This window comes from Geotrypetes seraphini, chromosome 2 (assembly GCF_902459505.1).
Source record: "Geotrypetes seraphini chromosome 2, aGeoSer1.1, whole genome shotgun sequence".
NCBI lineage: Eukaryota > Metazoa > Chordata > Amphibia > Gymnophiona > Dermophiidae > Geotrypetes > Geotrypetes seraphini.
Window position 1 is genome coordinate 196,661,607 of NC_047085.1, and position 23,454 is coordinate 196,685,060.

The window sequence follows — 23,454 nt, forward strand, 5'->3', positions numbered from 1 at the left end:
CCTGAGGCTGGGAGGAACATTAATCAACAGGAACCGCAGTCGGCAGGAAATTTAACTGCCGACTTGATCTCGCCGGTCCTGTGCGGACTGGCAGAAATTTTCTGCGGACCGCCACCGGTCCGCGGACCGGCGGTTGAAGAACTGTGCTCTAGAGCATCTGCTATGTCAGTAGCCATGAGACGCTCAGACTCGGATATTGATATCAATCTCCAAAATAGGCTGGCCTATGTTCCATGTTTGGGAAAGGAGCTGTTTGGCGAGTCCATGAAGATGGCAGAACAAAAGCTAACTCAGCATGAACAGACTTGGAATACTTTAAATAAGAAAAAGTCTAAGTCTTGTTTTAAGAAATCTTCTATGAGACACATCTGTTGCTCATAGACGCATCTTCTCCTACACTGTCTGTTTCTGGGCAGCCACAACAATAGAAGTAACTCTTCCTTTGATCTCAGACTACTTCTATGGCATTTCTCATCTCTTGGCTCAGTGCCTTTGTACTATTCTTAAGCTGTAGATCTGTTAGCTTCTTATTTTTCTGGGCTTTTTTCACCCACTGCTTTTATTTCTACCATACCTTCAATGTGGCCTTTGGTTTAGCTGAAGAATTATTCATGATTTTTTTATTCAAGCTTTTGCTGCTATTTTGCAGATATGTTTTTAGGATTGTTTTATTGTGTTCTTTTTTAATTTCTGTATTTAATTCATGTAAACTGTTTAGTTTTAAACAGTATAGAAATTTTTAAAATAAATAAATTACTCCCTCTGGAAGTCCCTCTAGATTACTTTCTTAATTTCTCTCATATCTTTGAGCTGTTCGTAATGGTTTTTTCATCTACAGCTTTTTGATTCCCAGCAATATTTATACCTGGTCTACACTGCACAATTTTCCATTCCTGGGAGCTTCATCAAGGTGTTGAATCTGTATGATGGTTTGTTTCCCTCTTGTCTCAATTTCGTATTTTCCATCATTTCAGGAATACATTCTCTACACATATGTTTTCAAAATAACACTAATACAGCTGCATGCATCTTTATCAGCCGATTTAAGTTTTCACAATCGGTTACTTTTGCTGGTGTTTCTTGTCCTGTTCTTTCCATATAGTTCTATGAGACCAATAGTGAAGATTAATGAGGCTTGCACCTTATCACTTACTCCATTGCTTATATCTGATCTGTGTGAATTTTTTCATCAATCCTGCCTTCCATTGTACCATCATTGTTTATACAGTGCTTTTCAACTCTTTACATCTGCCTTGTGGAGCAGGCGGTGGACTCCTACACCACGAGTGTTGTTTGGATTTTATATGATAGTTTCACCTAAACCTAAAGGTATGTCAGCGTTTGTTGCCCGAGTCATGCTGTTGGGCAAGAAGACAAACCTAAAGGTATGTCAGCATTTGTTGCCTGAGTCATACTGCTGGACAAGAAGACAATCCTGTCCAGTTGTCTGTCAAGTGAGCCACAGACATACAGCCAGTAGAGATTGGCAATGATTATATAAGCCTCCTTGGAAAGCAGAAGATTTGTGGATATTGATTTTTGGCGCGGGCGAGCACTTTTGTCTGATTTGGGAGCACTTTTGGAGGGACCTTACACCACTTGCGAGAAGCCGTCTCTTGAATACGTGACCCTTTTTCTGCTCAATTGTGTTTTGTGCCTCTTTTGGGTTGTGTTGGTAGGGGTGGGCTGGAGGGGGGAGGGGGAATGGGCAGGGGGTTTCTAGGTTGTGCCATTGTATTAAGAAAATTGTTGTACTTTGCAATTGTTTGTGTTTTTGCACTTTGTTCTAATAAATGCATTTAACCATACAGTGCTTTTCAGAGAGTGTGTTTCTTTTTCCTCACGGTTGTCTTCCCTACAACCATTCACTACCATTTTCTCCATCTTCTTTCTTATTGTTCAGAAACCTGGAGGTTTGGGAGTGGCTGTAGGGGTGGAGAAGGGCCTCCACATCCTTTTTAGGATTTTTTTTGTAGACCTGTCTCCATTTGTTTTTTCTCACAGATCCATTACATTTCTTTCACACTTGGCACATAGTCACTGTGTGTGCTTTGGTGCTCTTCATTTTAACCCTTCTATACTAAGTCAATTTAATTATATTAGTGGAGGTTCCTTTTTCCCCTTTCTTTATCTCTCTTTCAAGGGAAAGATACTACTTAAGAACCTTTTTCATTCTCTCATTATCTTGGGAGCAGATTGTTTGCTGGAAATCTCAAGAAATCAGACTCATTTACAGCAATACTAGAGAAATAGAAAGTTAAATTACAAGGCATCAGAAATGAGCATTTCTAAAAGCTGACATTCTCTTTAATGAATTCTTTTTTCAGCCTTTGAGCATTTTTCAGCTTTTCTTTGGGGGAGAAGGTTCCTGTCATTGCAGGGTCTCTTGTCCATTTGACATATCTTCTTTCTTAATGCCCACCATCTTTCTTCTGTGTCCCTATCTATCCTGTCCAGCATATCCCCTCTGTGACCTTGTTCATTTTCTCCCCATCTTCAGAATCTGCCCTCAGTTGCTATCTCTCCCTCTGTGATCAGTAAATATTGTCCTTTTGCTCCCTCCATGCCCAGAATCGTTTCTGTGCCCCTTTTTCCCTCTCGCTTCCCTTCTGACCTCTCCACCCAAGGGCTAATATCTTTCCTGCTCTATTCCTGCTCCCCTTCTCTTACCTTGATCAGTCTCTCTTTCCTTTTCATTGCTCCTCAATCCAGTCTCTCTCTCCTTTTCCATTGCACCTAAATTCAGTGTGTCTCTCTCTTGCGCTTTCTCTCTCTCTCTCTTTCTCTAGCAGCACTCCTCTTTGCCCCTCCCCTTTCTCTCTCTCCTCTCCTCTCTCTCTCTCTCCTTTCTCTCTCTCTCTCGTGCTTTCTTTCTCTCGCTTTCTCTCTCTCTCTCTCTCTTTTTCTAGCAGCACTCCTCTTTGCCCCCCTTTCTCTCTCTCTCTCCTCTTTCTCTCTTTCTCTCTCTCGTGCTTTCTTTCTCTCTCTCTCTCTCTCGTTCTCTCCTTTCTCTAGCAGCACTCCCCTTTGCCCCCCTTTCTCTCTCTCTCCTCTCCTCTTTCTCTCTCTCTCTTTTTCTCTCTCTCTTTCTCTCCTTTCTCTAGCAGCACTCCTCTTTGCCCCCCCAGGGCCAGCAACATTCTTCCCACTCACAGGGCTAGCAGCATAGCATCTCTCCCAATTTAGAAGCTTCATTTTGTCTCATCCCTCCCCCCCCCCCAATCATCGGAACTAGCATCCATCTTTCTTCTATCTCCAGGGCCAGAAACACCCCTTTCTATCCCCCAACCTACCCTCCTTCTTTCTGCCTCTGAGCTGGCACCATCGCTCCCATTCAGTTCTTTCACCATCCTGGATCGGTGCAGATAGTGGAAGCCTGTCCTTTAATATATTTTATTTCATTGGTTATTTCAGAGAATAAATCAACGAATAGATCCAAAATTATCTAACATGGTATACTTTTTTGCTTATCTTTTGAAGTATATTATGGGGCTAATTTTATAACAGGTGTCTAAGATGGTAAAAGGGTGCATGTTTTTAGTCTATTTTGAAAAGGTACTTGTGTGTCCTCATAAAATACTAGGAGTAAAGGCTAGACTGAAGCTGCAACAATATACACCAACTTAGGTTCTAATGTACAATTTGGATGGCCATGCTCGTACAAAGAAAGTACCTACTTTGTGACTCCGTTGCACTCCTCTCTTGAATACACCTATATGTATGTGGCATCAAAAGACATGTTTTGCATTCATACATGTATACTGTTGTATAATTTTTATAAAGTCCTTTTACATGCAGCATAAAATGATATAATTATTCCCCCCACCCCCCAATGTACTTTGGTCTTTGGCAAGACTAATTTAATAAAATAAATTTTAAAAACTACTCAATTCTTGTCTTGAAGTTCATTGCTGCACTGAAGGAAATCAGTCACTTCTAACCAATGTCTTGCAGCCAAACCTGTATCCCACAGTGGGACTCCAGACCCCAGGAGAAGTGGTGGATGCCAATTTTGGGCAACATCCATTTGTGTTTGATATAGAAGACTATATGCGAGAGTGGAGAACCAAAACACAAGCTCAGATCGACCGATTTCCTTTAGGGGACAAAGAAGGCGAGTGGCAGACCATGATACAAAAGTAAGTAGATTGCAGAAGATGTCTCTAAAATGTAAGAAACACAAACAAGTAAGTAGAATCACTGATTGTATAAGTTGAAAGAATATGGTTTTACAAGTTATACAAATAAGTCACCATATTAGTATCGTGCAGTGAGCAATGCTTTCACAGCTAGATCATTGTAACACACTCATTTCAGATTATTCCTTCAGATCATTCAGTGAGAATTACCTGCATTAAACAGTTTGTGTTCTGAGTTTAGGATTTAGCAATGTAGTTTTACCAACAAGTTTTAAAACCATTTGAAGGGAGGCAAATTGCTTTCCTCTGCTGTAGCATTCTTTAATGGAAGATATGGGGCTGGATCTTTCAGCCCTCAAACCCTGGGGAGACAAGGAGGGTAATTGCCATAGTGACCCTTCTAGTGGTAAAAAGCTCCAGTATTGAAAGAAGTTTGTCCTTGGCTATTGATGTAATTAGAAGTTGCTTGGGGTAGGGGCTATTAAAGAAGAAAAGAAAGTGGGAAAGGAAGCTAAAACACTAACTGTGTAAAAGGAAGGTACCCTAGTTGCAAGCAGAAAGAAAAACACTTGGGCTCTCCTGCAATGGAAACCTGAAATGTAAAGTGGCATTTTTATGGCCTCTACATGCTGTACCAAAGGTTTTGTGCTCAGCAGTCATCCTGTCTCCATGTATCGCACCCATGGCACTTACAGGCCGATGTTCAGAACCTCAGTACTAAAGGCAGCGCTGAACTAGCATCTGCGCTGAGCTGGGAAACTTGTTCAGAGGGCACGAGTGCAGGGAACAGTGTAGGTGCTGAAGATCAGCGCAAATCACATGTAAATGCATTCAAACAAGCTACTTAGCCATTCCCTCCCAATGCTCAGAAATAGTGCCCTTATGGAAACTCTGCCCTATTGCAGGGAGCCTAATGCCAGCTTGGAGCTGGCTTTAGGCATTTGTCTGACCTGGAACAGGACAGCATAAGAACATAAGAATTGCCATACTGGGATACCGATGGTCCATCAAGCTTAGTGTCCTGTTTCCAACAGTAGCTAACCCAGGTCTCAAGTACCTAGCTAGATCCCAAGTAGTAATACAGATTTGATGCTGCTTATCCTAAGAATAAGCAGTAGATTTCCCCAAGCCATCTCAATAATGGCTTATGACCTTCTCTTTTAGGAAATTATCCAAGCCTTTTTTTAACCCCGCTAAGCTAACTGATTTCACCACATTCTCAGGCTTTCAGGGACACTGCCGTTGATTGGGCTGTTCCCTCTCCCTGCCTGGCTCTGCTCCCAGGAGTACTGATGCTCTCCTTCCAGGAGACTATCCTGGTCCGGGCCATGCAAGACTGGTAGTGAGGATGGATGAAGCTTCTTGGTCAAAAAACCAGACCGGGAAAAATGCCCTTGCTCCTGAACTGCAGAAAGGAGGTGGACAAGGGCTGTGGAGAAGAGGAAGTGAAGGAGAGCAGTAAAGGTGATGGCAGAGAAAAACTCAGGGCCAAAGGGGAAAATGGTGAAGAGGCAGTTGGTAGCAGTCTGTCACCTTCCACTGCTCTGCCCCTTAGACTCGGCCCTAGCTCCTATTTGACTGACATTGAGGGGCGCTGGAGCTGCATTGCCATACCAGCTTGCTCCCGCTCCCCCCCTCCACACACACACAGCCCTGTCCCCATCTGAGCTTGCGCACAAGAGCTTTGCTTACCACACAACTCTTGTGCATATAAACCAGGCAGATTATGAAAAATAGCTTCTCAATGCTCAACACTAGTAGCGTGCATATGATTTGCATGATATTAGTGTTGAACATTAGGATTTTTTTTTGTGCTGTTCCTACAGTATTCTGCGCTGTACAAAACAGCACAGGAGTTCTGAGCATCAACCCATTAGTGTTCTATAATTAGGCAGTTACATTAAAATAGTTGTTTCTGGGGGTTTTTTGGAACATGGAGGGCCATTTTTGAAAAGAACATCTTAAGTCTGGTTTTAAGAAGGGTTTAAACAATTTCCTGGAGGAAAAGTCAATAGTCTGTTATTGAGCAAGACATGGGGCAAGCCACTGCTTGCCCTGGATCGGTAACATGGAATGTTGCTACTCTTTGGGCTTTGGCCAGGTATTAGTGATTTGGATTGGCCACCGTGAGAACGAGCTACTGGGCTTGATGGACCGTTGGTCATACCCAATTTGGACATTTCCTGCTAAACATCCAAGGTTGGAAGCAAAGAAATGTCCATTTTCAAAAGCCGAACTGCTAGATGTCCAAAAATTATTCCCTCTGAAAATCGTCTACTTACATGCCTAACCTTATACCCCATTTTCAAATATAGAAACATCCAAGTTGAAAACATCCAAATCCAGACCATTTTGATTGTGGTCCAAAAAAGTTTCCCCCATTTTCAAATATAGAAACATCTAAGTTGAAAACGTCCAAATCTAGACCAGTTTGATCATGGAAATGGCTATCATTGTGGACTGATCACACCGACATACCAAGAGAGCAGTGGGACACCTTAGAGGGCACCGCTCTGAACTTCACATAGAGTACCAGATGTACATCTCATCATATACCCTTTATAATTTATGGTGAGCCCTCCAAAATTCCCCCCCAAAACTTACTAGACCCACCCGTCTCCCACCCCAATAACCCTCATAGCTGCAGGTGGTGGTGCCTATATGGCAGTAGAGTAGGGTTTAAGGGTTTAAGTGGACTTGTAACTTTCTACCATAAATGTAATGGTTAGAGTGGCTTATGGGCCTGGGTCCTCCTTTCTATGGTTCACTAGCCCATCCACCAGGTTACTTAAGACACCTGTGCGATGCTCTACTAGGCTTTCTCATACTAAGTGCTACTGTTCTAGAGACAGGTTTGTACTCTTACAATCAGAGTTTCCAGGGGTGGGAGGGGGTTAGTGAGGAGTTGTGGGAGTGTGGGGTGGTCATACCTTAACGTATCCAGTGGTCATCTAGTCAGTTTGGGTACCTTTGTAGCACTTAGACACTTCTAAAACAGGTCTAGCTCCAAATGTCTGAGTTTCATCCAGGATGTCTTGGATAAGGTTTGATTATCACTGCAATACGTCACTGCCCAAAACATATCTCCCAACACACACCCTGGTTCTCTGGATGCACAGCGGATGAAATGTTTTGCTAGATGTCCAGGAAAATGGTTTCAATTATAGGCACTTGGACATCCCAGCGATTAGGATGTTCAAGTACCACCTAGGGTGAATTTTTTTTTTTTTTTTTTGGGGGGGGGGATGTTTTAGTTTTTTGATTGAGCCCCATAGGATTTAATAGTCTTACCTCATTTAATGCTTATGAAACGCGTTGTGTAAGTCGGTATATCTTTTTCTTTCTTTTTCTTTTTTTTTTCTAATCATTTCTTAACATAAATTTGGTAGAGGGGGGACTACCATTTCTCTTCTCCCACCCCTTTCCTCAGATTCTCACTTTCTAGATAGATGAAGATATCTACTGTATAACAAATACAAAATTTATTTTTCAATGTTTTATTACAGCAATCCCATAGCCTCTAGAATAGATATACATTATTACACTTGGAATATTTTATATATTGTTGAAGTACAGTTGGCATGTCTTCACTGTTAACAAGGGTATTTTTTTCCTACTCTTGATTAGGCCTTCACCCTTTTTACTTTAACCCAGCCAGCAAAGTGACAAGTCTTCAAAGGGAGTTAGAGACACTGACTCTCTTAAGCACCTGCTACCTACCTATGGATCGATAACCAGTGTGTTGGGGTTCTCTCTGTGGAGAGCTGTGAATTAATATATTTTTTCAATATGAATGTTATTGTTGTCATTAACTCTTTCAATGATTTTGTTTTTTTATGGTCTGAAGGTTTTGATGTCTGAGTTTTTTCAGGTGTCTCTTCTTCTTTAGGATGGTATCATCTTACCTGGTGCATCATGGGTACTGTTCCACAGCAGAGGCTTTTGCTAGATCCACAGACCAGACTGTACAAGAAGAGTTAGCTTCCATTAAAAACAGACAAAGTAAGCCTGGGATAGTATGTTTCATAAATTCTGAATTAGTGTAGGTTAAAATAAACTTTTTATATGTGGGATGGGGTGGTAAGATGCAATTTGTGTTTCCAAAGGGCTTCCTGGATCTGATTCTGTTTGTTGTTAATTTCTTTTAATATGAGTCTGCAGACACTTAGCTCTACCTTCTTGTGGCCTGATTAGGAGATCATGGGAGGATGGCATTAACTGAGAGCATAGGGTTAAATTCAGCAGATTACCGTATTTTTTGCACTATAAGACGCACCCTAGATTTAGAGGAGGAAAACAAGAAAAAAAAATATTCTGAACCAAAATATACCAGGCTCTGCACCTAGCCCCTCCTCACTCCCTGCCCGGCTCTGTACCCTGTCCCACTGCCCTGCCCTGTAACATGTCCTGCCCCTTCACCATGTCAACATCTCAGATGGAGGCAGATAACCAAATGGAATCACAGTAGAATGGGACTCAGGGGTAGACACTTTACAAATTATGGAGCAGTTTGGCGGAACAGTTTGCTAACACTATAGAAGTTTGATTGAGTTAAATTAAGCAGGTTATTCTACATCTTTTAATGGGAATGACCTCAATCCAAATCCTCGGGCTTCCTCCCACGCACTGCTTCAGAGCAGATGTCTCTTGGATAGCTCCTCTTCCATTAGTCAGAGATTAATGCCGCCTTTGCCACATACACTTTTAATCTTTACTTTGCATTATGAATACTTTTTAAAATGCACCTTATAGCTTGGTGGTCCAGTGGTGTTATCAGCCAGCAGGAGCGTGCTCCGCTTCTGAATGGTTGCCGTCAATTCTCGCGAATCCTCCTTTAACGCTCCCTTTATTCCTTGGTCATCCAACGGTCCCACCACTTCCTTCACGGGTCGTTTTCCTTTAATATATCGAAAGAACGGCTTGAAGTTTTTCGCCTCCTTGGCTATTTTTTCCTTGTCACTTTTTGCCACTTTTACTGCCTTATGGCACCTGCGTTGGTGTTTGTGCTTATTCCAGTTTTCATCCGTTTTCGATCTTTTCCATCCCTTAAACGAGGTTTTTTTTGTCTTTGATTGCTTCCTTAACCTCTACAGATGATCTAAGTCGGTATCCTGCTAATCTTTTGAAGCCATGGTACACTAAACTCGGGGCCACATCTAGAGGGCGCAGACGTCAATACAATGATGTGCACATGTATGGCACCATCACTTTGATGTCCGCAGATGAGGCCCTGAGCTTGCTATTACTACACCAGTTGGGGGGGGGGGGGGAGAGAGGCGCCAACTGACTGCCTAAAGCACAGGTGTCAAAGTCGGTCCTCGAGGGCCAGAATCCAGTCGGGTTTTCAGGATTTCCCCAATGAATCTGCATGAGATCTATTTGCATGCACTGCTTTCAATGCATATTCATTGGGGAAATCCAGAAAACCCGACTGGATTCCGGCCCTCGAGGAGGGACTTTGACACCCCTGGCCTAAAGAATGTGCCTCTCACTATGAGAGGCACATCCTGTAGGCAGTTAGCCGAAGCCTCTTCTCACCGAAATCTGGTCACAGCAAACAGTTTGTGATACACTGATCTACGTGATCACTGTTGTGAAGAGAGTTCAATGAAAAGGATTAAATCATTTTGTCATATTACTACTTAACTCAAAGTGGTTTTCGGGTATCTAGGATTCAGTATGCTGATCTTTGTATGTTTTTTTTTTCTCTGAGGATAAGCAGGCCCTATGTTTTCTCACATGTGGGTCACATTATCCCATGGAGTCCAGTGCAGATGCTGCCAAGCACATGTTGCTTTTAGAAAGTTCTAGCAGCATCCCACTGTGCATGCACAGGTCTTTCAGTCTCTTCTTTTCCATGGAGCTAGGAGGATGCATCTGTGTAGTCCCCCCCAGCACATTTTCCTCAATTTTTTATGCCGTTTTTACTCCTTTTTATTATTTTAGTCAACATTTTCTTTTCAGTACCTTTCCCTATTAAATCTTATCCCTTCCTTTACTAACATGTTGCGTGGGTTTTAGCACCAGCAATGGTGATAACTGATCTGACACTCATAGGAATTCTATGAGCAGTTACCGCTACTGCTGGCGCTAAAACCCACGCTATGCGTTAGTAAAGGAGGGGGGTTAGTTATTCTCCGAGGACAAGAAAGCCCTTTATTTTCTCACTACTGGGTGATGATATCCAATGGAGGCCCAGTGCAATCACTTGATAGCATGTTGTAGATAGAAGTTTCTAGCAGTGTCACACCACTTATGCACAGGTGCTGTCCCACCTGACATGCAAGCACAGTAGTAGTCAGTCTTTATTTTTCCGTGGAGCAGGGAGGACACATCTCCATATTCTCTTACCTCTGTGTTTTTTTGTGATCTCCCCTCAGTGGCTTCAAGAGGCATTCTCAGTGCAATCAGTTGATCTCTGTCGCTGACCTGCACTGTTGGTGCATTGGGTGCCTTGAATATGACCATTATCCTAACACTTTTTCCCTCTGTTTTTGAATGTAGTTGAGGACACAGAGAGAGTGTGGCAGGTTTTAACAGGACTTTTCGGCTTATCAAAGGCTGGTCCATTGACATTGGCTGCTCAGGCATTGGAATACACTGGGAGTGCTCTGGCATTGAAGAGGTCTCCACCTCTTTCAACATCGGACATTGTAAGTAGGTCTTGAGACTAGTCAGCATCAGACCCAACACTGAGGATGCATATGGGTTCAATGTCATTGTTGGCATCAAAGAATTACAATGCTGAGTGTCTGGGGAAGCCCAAGAAGTGCAAACATCAGTTCTCTTCGATGATGCCAGGAACAGCGGGGCATTGGTACCTAAGAAGTGCTAGTGTCGAGAGGATAGTTTCCCTCTCTTTGGTTGAGATGCCAGGCAACTAGATCTCCATTTCCGGTGTAGTACTGACTCCTCAGGCTGTTCCGGTTCCGGCTGCCCAACCTTTGCTGATGCCTGCCTACCTTTGAGCAATACCAAACCATACTCACGGAGGAGCTGGCCCAGGTTCTATAACTGTACTGTGCTCAGGCATCAAGGCTTAGCCCCTGTTCCTACTTGAGGATCATGCTAGGTCTATGGAGCGATCCTTAGGTTCTGGAGCTCAGAGGGGTACCAGCATCGATATTGACCAATTCAGGGAGGAACCTTTCCCAGAGTTGGAAAGTAGGGCTACACCTCTAAGGTCTATGCCTGCACTTTTGAGTCATGGACATAGATACACAGAGCTGTGGAAGGCTGAAACTGTTCTGTTTTTGGAGCAGAGTCAGATTGGGACCATTCATGGGATTCAGACAACCCTCACTACTTCTTGGAGGAGGAGTTGTATGGGATCCCTTCTGATCCTTCAGCACCTCAGGAGAGAAGGAAATCTTCACCCGAATCACAGCCTTACTGGTTTTGTTAAGGAGATGGCTTCAACCATCCCATTTAAGTTGCAAACAGAGGAAGAGCCTAGGACAGAGATGATGTCTGTCCTGGAATTTGAGTCTCCTCCCAAAGGAAAGTCATAATACCATTGCACCCTATCTTTAAGGATGCACTGATAAAGAACTGGGAAATTCCCTTTCGTGCAGGTCACACCTAAAAAGGTGGATACTTTGTATCATATCCAGAGGGCTCCCAGATTTGAGAGGGCCCAGCTGCCTCACCATTCATTGGTTGTTGAATCTGTTCTCAGATCAACTAGGAGCTCCAGAGCTCATGCCTCAGTACCCTATGTAGAGAGGCCTGGACTCTAGATTTGTTTGGAAGGAAATCTTTTCAGGTCTCGATGGTGATTGCCTGCCTCTAGTCCTACCAACTGTACATTAGCATCTACTTGAAGTCACTAGTATGCAGTACGATAACTGCAGATTCTTTCTTCAGAGCAAGCTGCTGAGCTTCGCTAGATGGCCAGTAAGCAGTTGAAGTGTAGAAAATTTCTGGTGAGAAGCACCTATAATTCTTTTGATATTGCATCCAAACTCTTCGTTGTGGGTATGGGATGTGCAAATTTCATAGTTGCATGTCTCTAACCTTTGAACCGGCAGTTCAGAAGAGGTTGGTAGACATTCCCAGCCCAAGGAGACGATCATTTTGGGGACAAGGTGGAGAAGGTCACTGATCTCATAAAGAAACATACTGATACCCTACAATCCCATTTCAGTAGCCTGTAGCTGCAGCCTCCTCTACTAGGAGGTTTTCCAGTGGGTCTAGGAGGTGATCCTACTACTCTCCAAGGCTTAGGTAACTGCCTCATACCTACTCTGCCCAGTTGTTCCAGCCTTAGCATTTCTGTCCCAGCCAGTTTCCCAATCAAAGCAAGGGATGAGCTTTTGATTGGCTCCAGAAGAGCATAGCCGCAGTTCAGATTCATCCATTGTTGCTATCATCAAGAGCTTTTCCAACATTTAATAGATATTTTCCTGTCCATCCATTACACAGTGTTGGTTCTCTTCGTACATCCATGTCTGAAAGACGATTCAGTTATCTTCCAAGATGATGTAAAAACATAGGCAACCAAATCTTTTGAAAGTTTGTAACAAAACCAGATCAAAGTAGAAAGCTCTGTTTGTGATTTATAAATAATTGTACAGAATATTGTCCCTTATTATACTTTAATAAAAAGATTTAAATATAAAATCATAAGTGTTTGAGGCTTGTGCCTATGAGGACAGCTCATGGGGAAAGAGCCTGCATCATTCTCTACTTAAGATTTCATCAGAAGGGCCTTACTTATCATGCAGGGTTCAGTGCTAATGATAGACTTGTCTTGCTTTTGACTTGATGCTTGACCCTTGAAAGGTCATATCTGAGATGTAAGGGGTTATGTTGATGGTGTTATCAAACTCTTAAGTGAGAAACAGGTCTACCTTCTTCATATAAGCAAGAGTGTGAAGAATTTTTGACTTGGTGCATATGGCATGGTTTTTTCTCCATTTTGGGCTTGTATTATCCAAATCTTGTTCTTGTAAGATAGCTTGAAAAGAAACTTAACTCCTAAAGGTTCAACTGGTGGCATTAATGTGGTATTGAGGCTGCAGAGTGGTGGCTCACTTAGGGTATCACTTGGATGTAGGGTATTTCCTTAAAGGTACATCCATCAGTCTATTTGGTAGTTCCATCATGCTTGTGCTTGGGTCTTCTGAACAACTTTAAAGCAAATTTAAAAAGCTCACAGTCCTTAAGTCTCTTTCTTTTTTTTCTTAATTCAGTTATACATATATTACAAGTACAACTACTTGTTAAAGCAATATAGAATCATATCTAACATGAAACATATTCAAGAAAAGAAGAAAGCGATAATAGCTTAGATTCATTCTTAGACCCCCAAAATGTAGAGGGGTAGTGCTAGAAATTAAAGAGAGAATAACATGAATTATATTTTAACCTAAAAGAAGCTTAAACGGCATTTAATCCCTCAGCATTTTATTCTGTGCTTCTAACCACTGCACTGGATATTTTCTTAATGTCCAAAAAAGATCGTAGGTGTTTGGGTTGGAAAAAGACATACTTTAAACCTAAATATTTAATGACACACTTACAAGCGTATGTCAACAAAAAGGAGGTACCTAATTTCTTTGTTTCCTCCCTCATTAAAAGAAATTCTTTACGTCTTGTTCGAGTGGATTTTGTTACATCCGGGTAAATCCATACCCGCTGACCACAAAAAAATGAACCACATTTTAAAAAAATGCATAAGAAACATATGAAATGCCTCTGCTGGGTCAGACCTGAGGTCCATTGCGCCCAGCAGTCCGCTCACGCGGCGGCCCAACAGGTCCAGGACCTGTGCAGTAAATTTCTATTTATACCCCTCTATCCCCTTTTCCAGCAGGAATTTGTCCAATCCTTTCTTAAACCCCAGTACCGTACTCTGCCCTATAACGTCCTCTGGAATTGCATTCCAGGTGTCCACCACACGTTGTGTAAAGAAGAACTTCCTAGCATTTGTTTTGAATTTGTCCCCTTTCAACTTTTCCGAATGCCCTCTTGTTTTTTTATTTTCTGAAAGTTTGAAGAATCTGTCCCTCTCTACTCTCTCTATGCCCTTCATGATCTTGTAAGTCTCTATCATATCCCCTCTTAATCTTCTCTTTTCCAGGGAAAAGAGTCCCAGTTTTTCCAATCTCTCAGCGTATGAAAGGCTTTCCATCCTGAAATCTCATTACAGAGGAAAGATCCTGTTCAAAAACAAAATTAACCAGTAGAGTAGCTCTTTCCTTAATATCAGACATTGAATCTTCAAGAATCTCTGTAAGATTATGTAAATCACCTTCAGGGGGAACAACTTGATTCATAAGAACACCACCTGTTTCCATATTTTTAGAAGGTAAATAATACACTTTATTTAAAGGCTGCATTAAGTCCAAGGAAAAATTCAAATTTTCAACCAAATATTTTTTAAAGACTTCAACAGGAGTCATTGATTTAATTTTAGGACAATTTAGGACTCTCGGGTTAAGGCATCTGTTGTAGTTCTCAATTTGCTCTATTTTTCGTGAGATAAAGCTCTGGTCTTTAATAATGGTTGAAACAGAGTCCTTTAATAAAGTTGATTCCTTTTCAATCTTCTCCCTACAGTCCTGTTTAACTTTTTTCCATATTTAAGGAGAAAGAGTCTACTTTTGCAACAAGTACCTCCGTGTCCTGCGCTGTTTTTTTCTACCGTCTCGCCACCGTCCCTAATGTCTGGTTTCCAGCTCCCTCGATGTTCTTCGGGCTCTGCTGACCTCCTATGACTAAAGCTCTGCCCCAACTCAGCTCCAGGGTTTCCTTCTCCTCTCTCCGAGGGCTAATATCTCCACTCCGTGCCTCTGCTGGACATAGAGGCTTGGAGATTGTCGGGGGAGACAGGGAGACCTCCAAGCCTAAGGAGCCGAGCGCTCCCTCATTCAGCTCTCGGCATTCAAGAAACTGCTGGATCATTGATTGTATTGGGGAAGAGGTAAGGGAAGTTGACACTGCGGGCCTCACCGTCCCCTTTCTTTTGGAATGCAGCATATTATTCACACGGTAAGACTTCCAGCAAGAATAAAAAAGCAAATGTTCGCTATGAACTTGCTCACACACTGTCCACCATCTAAGTTTCTCTTTCTGTCTAAAGGGCATAACCCATTTGTTATGAACTGGAATAGTTAGACTTAAGGAGAGAAAATTAGCTGGTAAGACTACATTTTCCCTTTATGCCCAGCTGTATTAGATTACCAGGTTCACCATCTTTTTAAAAACTTATAATCTTAGCATAACAGTCCAGCCACTTATGAAAAGGCAAAGCTGTCAGAAAATACTTTGGCCATTACACCCTGTTTCACACCTGAATTCCCCAAGTTTGGTTTTATTTCTCGCCTCCTAGTTACATATACAAATTCTGCTTTGCTCTCCGGGGTTTTAAATGCCCCTACCTTGGCCTAAGTAGTAGTCCAGGGTTTGCATTTAGTTAACCATGCTTTTTTAATTGCAGGATTTTTGAGGATTTCCCGATTTCTTACAAAAAGTTTCTCTTGTAGGCAGAGTACTAGTTTAAGATTTTTTTTTTCCCTGTGTAAAAGCCTCTGGCCCTAGAACCTTTTACTTCATGCATATATTGTCATAAATACCCTATCTTATAACTAAAAGAGTAGGTGTAGAAGGAGGGTAATGGGCAGAAATGCAGGGGCTCCAGCAGTCTTGTTAGACGAGACTGATTCTGCTGCCACATAATGACTCCTTTGCTCACTTAGCGATAAATGACCCCTAAGGATCCACTCACAAGTATATCAGAAAAACCCAGAGCTGCCATTGCATTGTATATGAATGGAGTCTTTAACATTTAACAAAAATAAAATGCATTTCCTCACTAGATGTAATACCTCTTAACAAATCAGCAAATTATTATTTGGTGTTGGACTACATACCAGGAAGGGATGTGTTTATATATAGATATAGATAGAGTGTATGCTAATGTTTCTGCACCTGGAAGTTTTTACACTGAGCTCTCTTTTTTTTGTTCTTCACAGGAATTCAGAAATTGGTGTTAGCAGGACGGATGGGAGAGGCCATTGAAACCACACAAAACCTATATCCAAGTTTACTAGACAGAAATCCTAATCTCTTCTTTACATTAAAGTGAGTTTCTCTTTCTTTCAGAGCTGCAGCTTAACTTTAAAAAAATTGTCTGCGACTCTGGTCTTTGGTTCCCAACCCAATTTTGAATTTTAGCCAAGAGGTTTGATTATCACAGTGAATATGTGAGGCCTAGTGCATGCAATATTTCATCCTCATAACTAAACCTGTTGGATGAGGTTCAAGATCCTGATGGACCACTGGGTCTTTTTTTGGGGAGGGAGAAGGGGGGAAGAGAGAGAGAGGCTTCAGCATTCTAGTTTCTGCTGGGGCGGGCCACAGTGGAGAGAAGACACCGGGACTGGCAGCAGGGTAGCTCTGTGAATCGCTACTGCTGCCCAGCAATTTTTATGACAAATTGAAGGTAGATGCGGAGGGGGGTATGGAATGGGAAAAATGCAGATTTTGGGGGGGAGGAGAAGAGTGAAAGCAATAGATCAGGGGTATCAAACTCAATCACATTAAGGGGCCAAAATCCAAAACACAGGCTAAGTCGCAGGCCATAACTCACCCCCATAATAGTACTAATTGTAACACAATTTTTTCCATTCATTTTTCATATACACACACCCAATATAATCTTATTAAAAACACATTATGGTTAACCACAAAATTAAACTACATAAAACACACTGTATGCTTCTCAACATTCATTCCTATCAGAACACCTAGCCTTGGTCACATATACAGAAAACAGATGACCCCTATGCAAGTATGGGACCACAAACTGAAAGTACTAATATATACAAACCCTCAGATGCAAGACTCTGCATGCAATACAACCCCATAGAAATAAAAACAAATGCATTTCTTCCTGAACCGTGCAAAATATAGACATCGGATGTAAATTCTCATGACACAATTCAATCTCTAAATTGAAAATAAAATCATTCCACCTACCTTTGTTGTCTTCCTCCCTCCATGCTGTACCTCAACTAGGTGACTCCCTTCGACGGGTGTCTTATCTTCTGGCCTGGCAGTTTTATACGATGCACAGTGCAATGCACATTTTCATTGCCACCCCTGGTGTTATCTTCTGGCCAGATCCCTCTTCCTCACCGCCACAGTGTGCACAAAGCCGCGGGCAGCGGCTCCTCGCACATCCCACACCTCATCCGGAAGCCTTCCCTCTGATGTTGCGATATTAGAGGGAAGGCTTCCAGTTCAAGCGCGGTACATGCATAGGAACCGTCGCCCGCAGCTTTGTGCAAACTGCGGCAGTGAGAAGGAGGGAGCCGGTCAGAAGGTAACACCGGGGGTGACAATGAAAATGCTGCATCGCACCGCAGGCCACATAAATCGGCCAGGTAGGCTGGATTCGCCCCACGGGCCTTGACTTTGACACCTGTGCATTAGTTGCTGGGAAGGGGAGTGGCAAAGAGTGCTGACTAGCAGGTAGGCTGGCTGGCAGCAAGATGCCGCTACCTCAGTTGGCCTCATTATAGGGCCACCCCTGAATACTGGAATAAATTATCTAAGGAATTAGAAGTAGGGCTGCATTTCAATTGCTATACTAATCTATGCAATGCTAAAATTGTCTTATATTCCGCATTATCTTCAGAGGATTCAGTGCAGATTACAGCAAGAAAGAATTCTAACAATAAAACAGAATCAAATAAAAGCAATCTTGCTCCAATGTAACCAAAAGACAATTGATAATACTACTAAACTTTTCCATCATTAAAAAAGGTTAAATATAATGTCCTTCTAATATTCCTCATCCTAATAATCTTCAATTCATCTCAATTTTGCAAAAGAAGGCACTGATTGCAAATAGCAGATGTATTCTGCGCCAATAAGGGCTTAAAATTTACAATCGCTTGTTTTGTCTTTAAATTGAATCAGTTAACCAATGAAGTTCTTTCAAAAGAGGAGATACTTATATCAAATTCTTTAGCCTAGCCACCATATTCTGCATCAGAGAAACACTTTCATATAAAGAACTGCAATAATCTAATGCTGGGTTTTACTAAACGGCGCTAGAAATTTTTTGCATGGGCTGGCGAGGTAAATGATTAGACACTCGTATGAATTCTATGAGTGAGCATTTAACTTGCCGGCCCGCGCTAAAAACCTCTAGCGCCATTTAGTAAACGGAGCCCTAAGTGAGGTAACAGAATATCCTGAGAAATCATCTGAAGGCTAGAGGGTTCTAGAGATGATTGTATAGTTTTTAATTGTCGCAGTTTAAAAAAATATTTTTAAACAAATTTGATCATCTATAGAAAGCTTAGCATCCAGGATAATGCCCAAAACTTTAGATTTATTTTTTAATTGTAGAATTTTGCCAGTACTCAAATTGAAGTTCTTAAATGGGATATTATCAAAGTTAACAAAACATACAATTTTGGCCTTCTGTTTATTTAATTTGAGAAAATTGCCCAATTACTTCTAAGACATATATTACTAATTAGCATTTCAAGAGTACGGGAGAAAGGCAGAAGCAGGACACAGCAGGAAAATATCTGCTTATGTTTCGGATACGCAGGAGTCCACACTTGAGCTGTCCGGAAGCAATTGCCTGGCAAGCTATACTGAGTTTTCAAGTTTCGCCAATCAGGGAACCCCTTCTGAAAGACCTGCTTCAACTGCAACCACTTATATTTTTGAGACTTTGAGAAAAGTTCTGATTTTGATAATCAGCTGGGCCACTGGGTAGAAGCAATCAAGCTGAGTAAGAGTCTAAGTCAGGGGTCTCAAAGTCCCTCCTCGAGGGCCGCAATCTAGTCGGGTTTTCAGGATTTCCCCAATGAATATGCATTGAAAGCAGTACATGCACATAGATCTCATGCATATTCATTGGGGAAATCCTGAAAACCCGACTGGATTGCGGCCCTCAAGGAGGGACTTTGAGACCCCTGTTCTAGTGCATACAATACAACATTGTTCATCATCATCATTGTTCGATTATTGTTCCCCTTCTCTTTCTACATCCCCTCACCTGCCTCTTCTTTGAATGCCTATAATTTTTTTGTCTTGTAACTTTACTGTGAATGTCAATTGTAACCCATTCTGGATAGAAATCTAAATAAATAAATGGGAGTGTGTTATTGACCTTATGATTCAGATTATGCAAACTGCCACTAAAAAAGCAGAAAAGAGGGTACTGTATCTGTTTAAATAAACTGCATATTTTAGATTTGTTGATCTGCTCTTGTATTCTGCAGTTTTGCTTATTTGCAGATCATTGACTCTGTAATTTTATAACATGCCATCTGACTCGTTTGGCAAGCATGCACAGAAGTTAAACCAATTTTCTAACAGAACTTTTGTGCATTTTTCCTTGGAAAACTACCCCACAGAAAATAAAAGCACATTTTATACCTGCTCTTTGGTGTGCACTAGAGAATGACACAGGGACAAATTTTTCCCCATCCCTCCCGGAACTCATTTTCCCGTCCCTGTAAGTTCTTTTCCTGTTCCCATCCCATTCCTCCAAGCTCTGTCCTTATCTGCACAAGCCTCAAATACTTTAAAATCATAAGTGTTCGAAGCTTGTGCAGTTAAGGCAGAGCTTACAGGAATGTGACAGGAACAGTGACAAAACTCGCGGGGATGGGAAATTGAGTTCCTGTGGGAAGGTCACATTATTATGACCATCACCTACCTCTGATATCAAGATCTCACAGCCAATGAACGAATGCCCATGTCACATGCAGGCTTCATGGGTGTATAAGATGGGATGTCAGCAAGTTGCCATTATAGCAACTGTGGCTGTCATGGGGAAAAAAGCGCCATTTATCAGACATTAAAAAAGGCATGATCATAAGCTACTGGGCAAAGGTCAGCAGCATTTCAGAAACGGCAGAGTTTGTGAACTGTTCATGAGCTGCTGTGGTTAAAGTGTACCATGAATGGAACCTTTTCGACAACATGATGTCATAACGGGGGCAGCACAAGCCATCAATGCAAGAGGTGAATGTTGGCTGTGCAGGATGGTGCGGGCTAATTGGCATGCTACCGTGGAGGAACTTCCTGTGGGAAGGGGACAAATTTGTCCCCCGTGTCATTCTCTAGTGTGCATATTTGTACTTTGTAGACTGTGGACATGAATCCAAACCCTGCCCCTGTCATGGCCCTGAAACTCATCTGTCCAGGTTAGATAGACTTACAGTGGTTCTGACAGTTTTAGAAAAGATCATTGCTGCACATGAAAGGGTAATTTCATAAGTGGTATCTACTTAGGCACTATATAGTGAACCAGCAGAAACTGGACCATTGCTGCTAAGAAGATTTACACCTGCTTTAAAGCAGTTTAAAGGTCTGAGCTTAGATTATGTAAATACATCTATAAATGCACAGATACATGTATAAATGTAGTACAGTATATCTTTTAATCTGTGTACGAACACAAATGCTATCTAGGCTTAGCCCAAACTTCACCCTGAACACACTTAACCAAAAAGGTATGTGCCGCCATGACAATCCATCTACTTTTACAGTGACTGGTATTTTGTAACAGACCATTTATGAAATTCATGTTATAAAATTTCCTCAAAATGCTATTTTATCTATAGAAAAATTGCATCTGAAATCTTTTACATTAGTGTGTTTTCAAATTTGCATTTCATTCTTGAGATTTTAGTGGTTTTAAGTTGTAGAAAGAGCTCAAACTAAAGAGCTCTAAATTATATGTATCAGAATAAATTAGGAAGAAAACAGGGTTCTAAGTTTGTGATCAAAAAGAGAAGAATTTATACACTATGAAACAACCATGTCTAAAACATACAGTATTTCACTAGTGGCAGCAAAAAAATATTTTAAATTTGTGATTCATGGATTGCAATTTATTATTTGGGTTCAGAATGTATCAATTTGTGTTATAAAACAACTTTTTAAAATGATTATTTTTCAAAGCTATGAATAACCAGCGCAGCATAAGTCCCCTTTCTGTCCCCATGTGGTGCCAAAATGAATTTCCTGCAGTCTGTTTTTAAAAATATTTTTCAGAGGCATTTTTGCAGGCATATTTTACAGATCGCTCAGTATCCCATGTAGAAGCTGGATGTGTGTGGTGGTGTACTGTGTTATCCAACCTGATGTGTCTTTAATTCCTCCCAGAGTGCGCCAATTTATTGAGATGGTGAATGGCACAGACAGTGAAGTGCGCTGCCTGGGAGGCCGAAGCCCGAAGTCTCAGGACAGTTACCCTGGCAGCCCTCGACCCTTTGCTGGTACTAGTATGAGTCCCAGCCATGGAATAAATATCCACAGTTTAGCAGCCATTAAAGGGAACACTGCACATGGCCCTGGTAAGACCAAACTGCTAAAAATGTTGCTTTATTATAGCTGATGGCCTTCAGGCTGAGAAATATAACCAAAAGGCTGTTTCTCTTCCAAGTTAATATAATGAACACCAGGAAACTATTTTAGTAAATTCCAAGTTTTTACATCATTCTTCATATTGAGGTTTTGGGCAGGACTTTTCTGGGTTGGTAGCTTACTACTGAGGGGCTTCCAGGTAATCTCACAAAGGAAAAGATTACATTTGGTTTTTATGTGTGTTCTGCAACAAGAAGTTTAAAGTTTTATTTTTAACTGGTTACTATCTGTCAGTAAGTAGAGTTGTACCAAATAGCATATTTGCAGCGTAGGCGAGATTTAGTCAGACAGTATGGGGAGTGATGAATAAGGGGGAGAAACTTGGCGTTTTAGAGCTGGGAATAAGGTGGGTGAATTTATGAAGTGGAACAAAAACAAGACAATTGACCTCTCGGGAAACTTAACTTTTTCCCTGTTTTTTTAGGGAAAAAGTGACGTTTTCAGTATAATGTGGGAGGTTACAACCCCCCCCCAAGCCCCCCACAACGCCAGTGCGATCTGTATTCAGTAAAGTGGGGGGGGGGGGGTTCCTCCCCTCACACACCCCCGTCGGAGCCCCTTAAAACACTGTTTTTGTTCGGTGCGGGCTTCCGCCTTGCGCTCAGTTGTCTCGGTGCGCCTTTGTCAGCGTACACTTTTGACCTGTCACCTTCATATCCTTGCCAACCCCTCTGTTTCTATGTTCTGCCATCTATTCACAGAGCTATCCCTTTCCTCTCTTACTTCATGTTGGGGATGTAATTAATGATTAAATAGCAAATTCACTGAAAATTTTCCAACCCTGCTGCAAGGGATCAGGTACAGGTCAGTTCCCAGCTGACTAATGGGTTTCACTTTACTGCCAGTCTGAGGTTTGTGAGAGCATGTTGATTTGGTTGGATCTACCTTGCAGTTGCAGACAGCTTTTCCTGTATTTATTGTGTAAGTTTCATAGTTTAATAGTTAACTTTTGAAACAATGTGACTAAAATTATTTTTAACTGATACTGCCATAACTACATTATCTATGGTCCTGCTTTAGTGGAGCAAGGAGGATTTTTATTTTTTGCAGGGCTCCTTCAGGCTTGGTTGTGGGGCTCTGAACTGCCACAAAATGTCAGTTTCCTTCTATTGCTGTTATATGTAGAAGCACAATTTCAACTAAAGTAATCCTTATGTGCTATGTCTAGCAGTAGTAGAAATAATTAATAGTAGTAGAAGAAGAAAGTCAGGACTGCCAACAGCTCAGGGCCCTATGCCTTGTCGAGCTCTGAATACTGCAAGTCAAAACAACAAAAACATTTCCAAAATTGTGAGCTCTGCTTGTAATTTGGATATTTTTTTTCTAATTTTTAGGTTTCGAAAGTAGTTGCAGTAATGGAGTAATATCAAACAAAGTGCATCAATCTTACTGTCATAGTAAACATCAGTCCACTAACTTAAATGTACCAGAACTCAACAGTATAAATATGACCCGGTCACAGCAAGTTAACAGCTTTACCAGGTGAGTGATTCTCAGCTCCTGTATATCAAACCTTTTACTAGTTGCATCATGCAATCCATCCTGAACATGATAATTCTTCCCTGGCACTTTCTGCGGTGTATGTAGCTGGCATGGACTAGCTGACATGTGGCAGGTGGATTTCCTCAGCCGGAAGACTCTGAATCTGGGGAAATGGTCCATGTCCCACAGAGTCTCCCGCTGTATAGTAGAGAGATGGGGGTCATCCGATATTCGACTTGATGGCATCAGAGTCCAGCAAGAAGGTGGCTCGGTTCTTCAGCTGTCGCCGCAAGCCAGGAAGCGAAGGATCGATGGCATGGTGTAGCCGTTGCCACAGAAGGGTCTTCTCTATGTCTTTCCTCCGTGGCCCATGATAGGCCGTCTTCTGAGAAGAATCAAAACTAGAGAATGACACTGGGTCAAATTT

The 23,454-nt window shown here is 41.8% G+C and overlaps 1 protein-coding gene across 2 annotated transcripts in view; it reads left to right on the forward strand.

Annotated features, from left to right (window-relative positions):
* RANBP9 (RAN binding protein 9) overlaps positions 1 to 23,454 on the forward strand; it is a 153,569-nt gene that overhangs the window by 98,018 nt on the left and 32,097 nt on the right. Inside the window, exons 6-10 of one of the 2 annotated variants that reach the window (XM_033934627.1) lie at positions 3,955 to 4,139; positions 8,011 to 8,141; positions 16,118 to 16,226; positions 21,285 to 21,475; positions 22,880 to 23,027. In XM_033934627.1, the coding sequence (XP_033790518.1) occupies positions 3,955 to 4,139; positions 8,011 to 8,141; positions 16,118 to 16,226; positions 21,285 to 21,475; positions 22,880 to 23,027 (764 nt within the window). The remainder of the gene's footprint in view (positions 1 to 3,954; positions 4,140 to 8,010; positions 8,142 to 16,117; positions 16,227 to 21,284; positions 21,476 to 22,879; positions 23,028 to 23,454) is intronic. The other variant, XM_033934628.1, reaches the window with a different exon arrangement.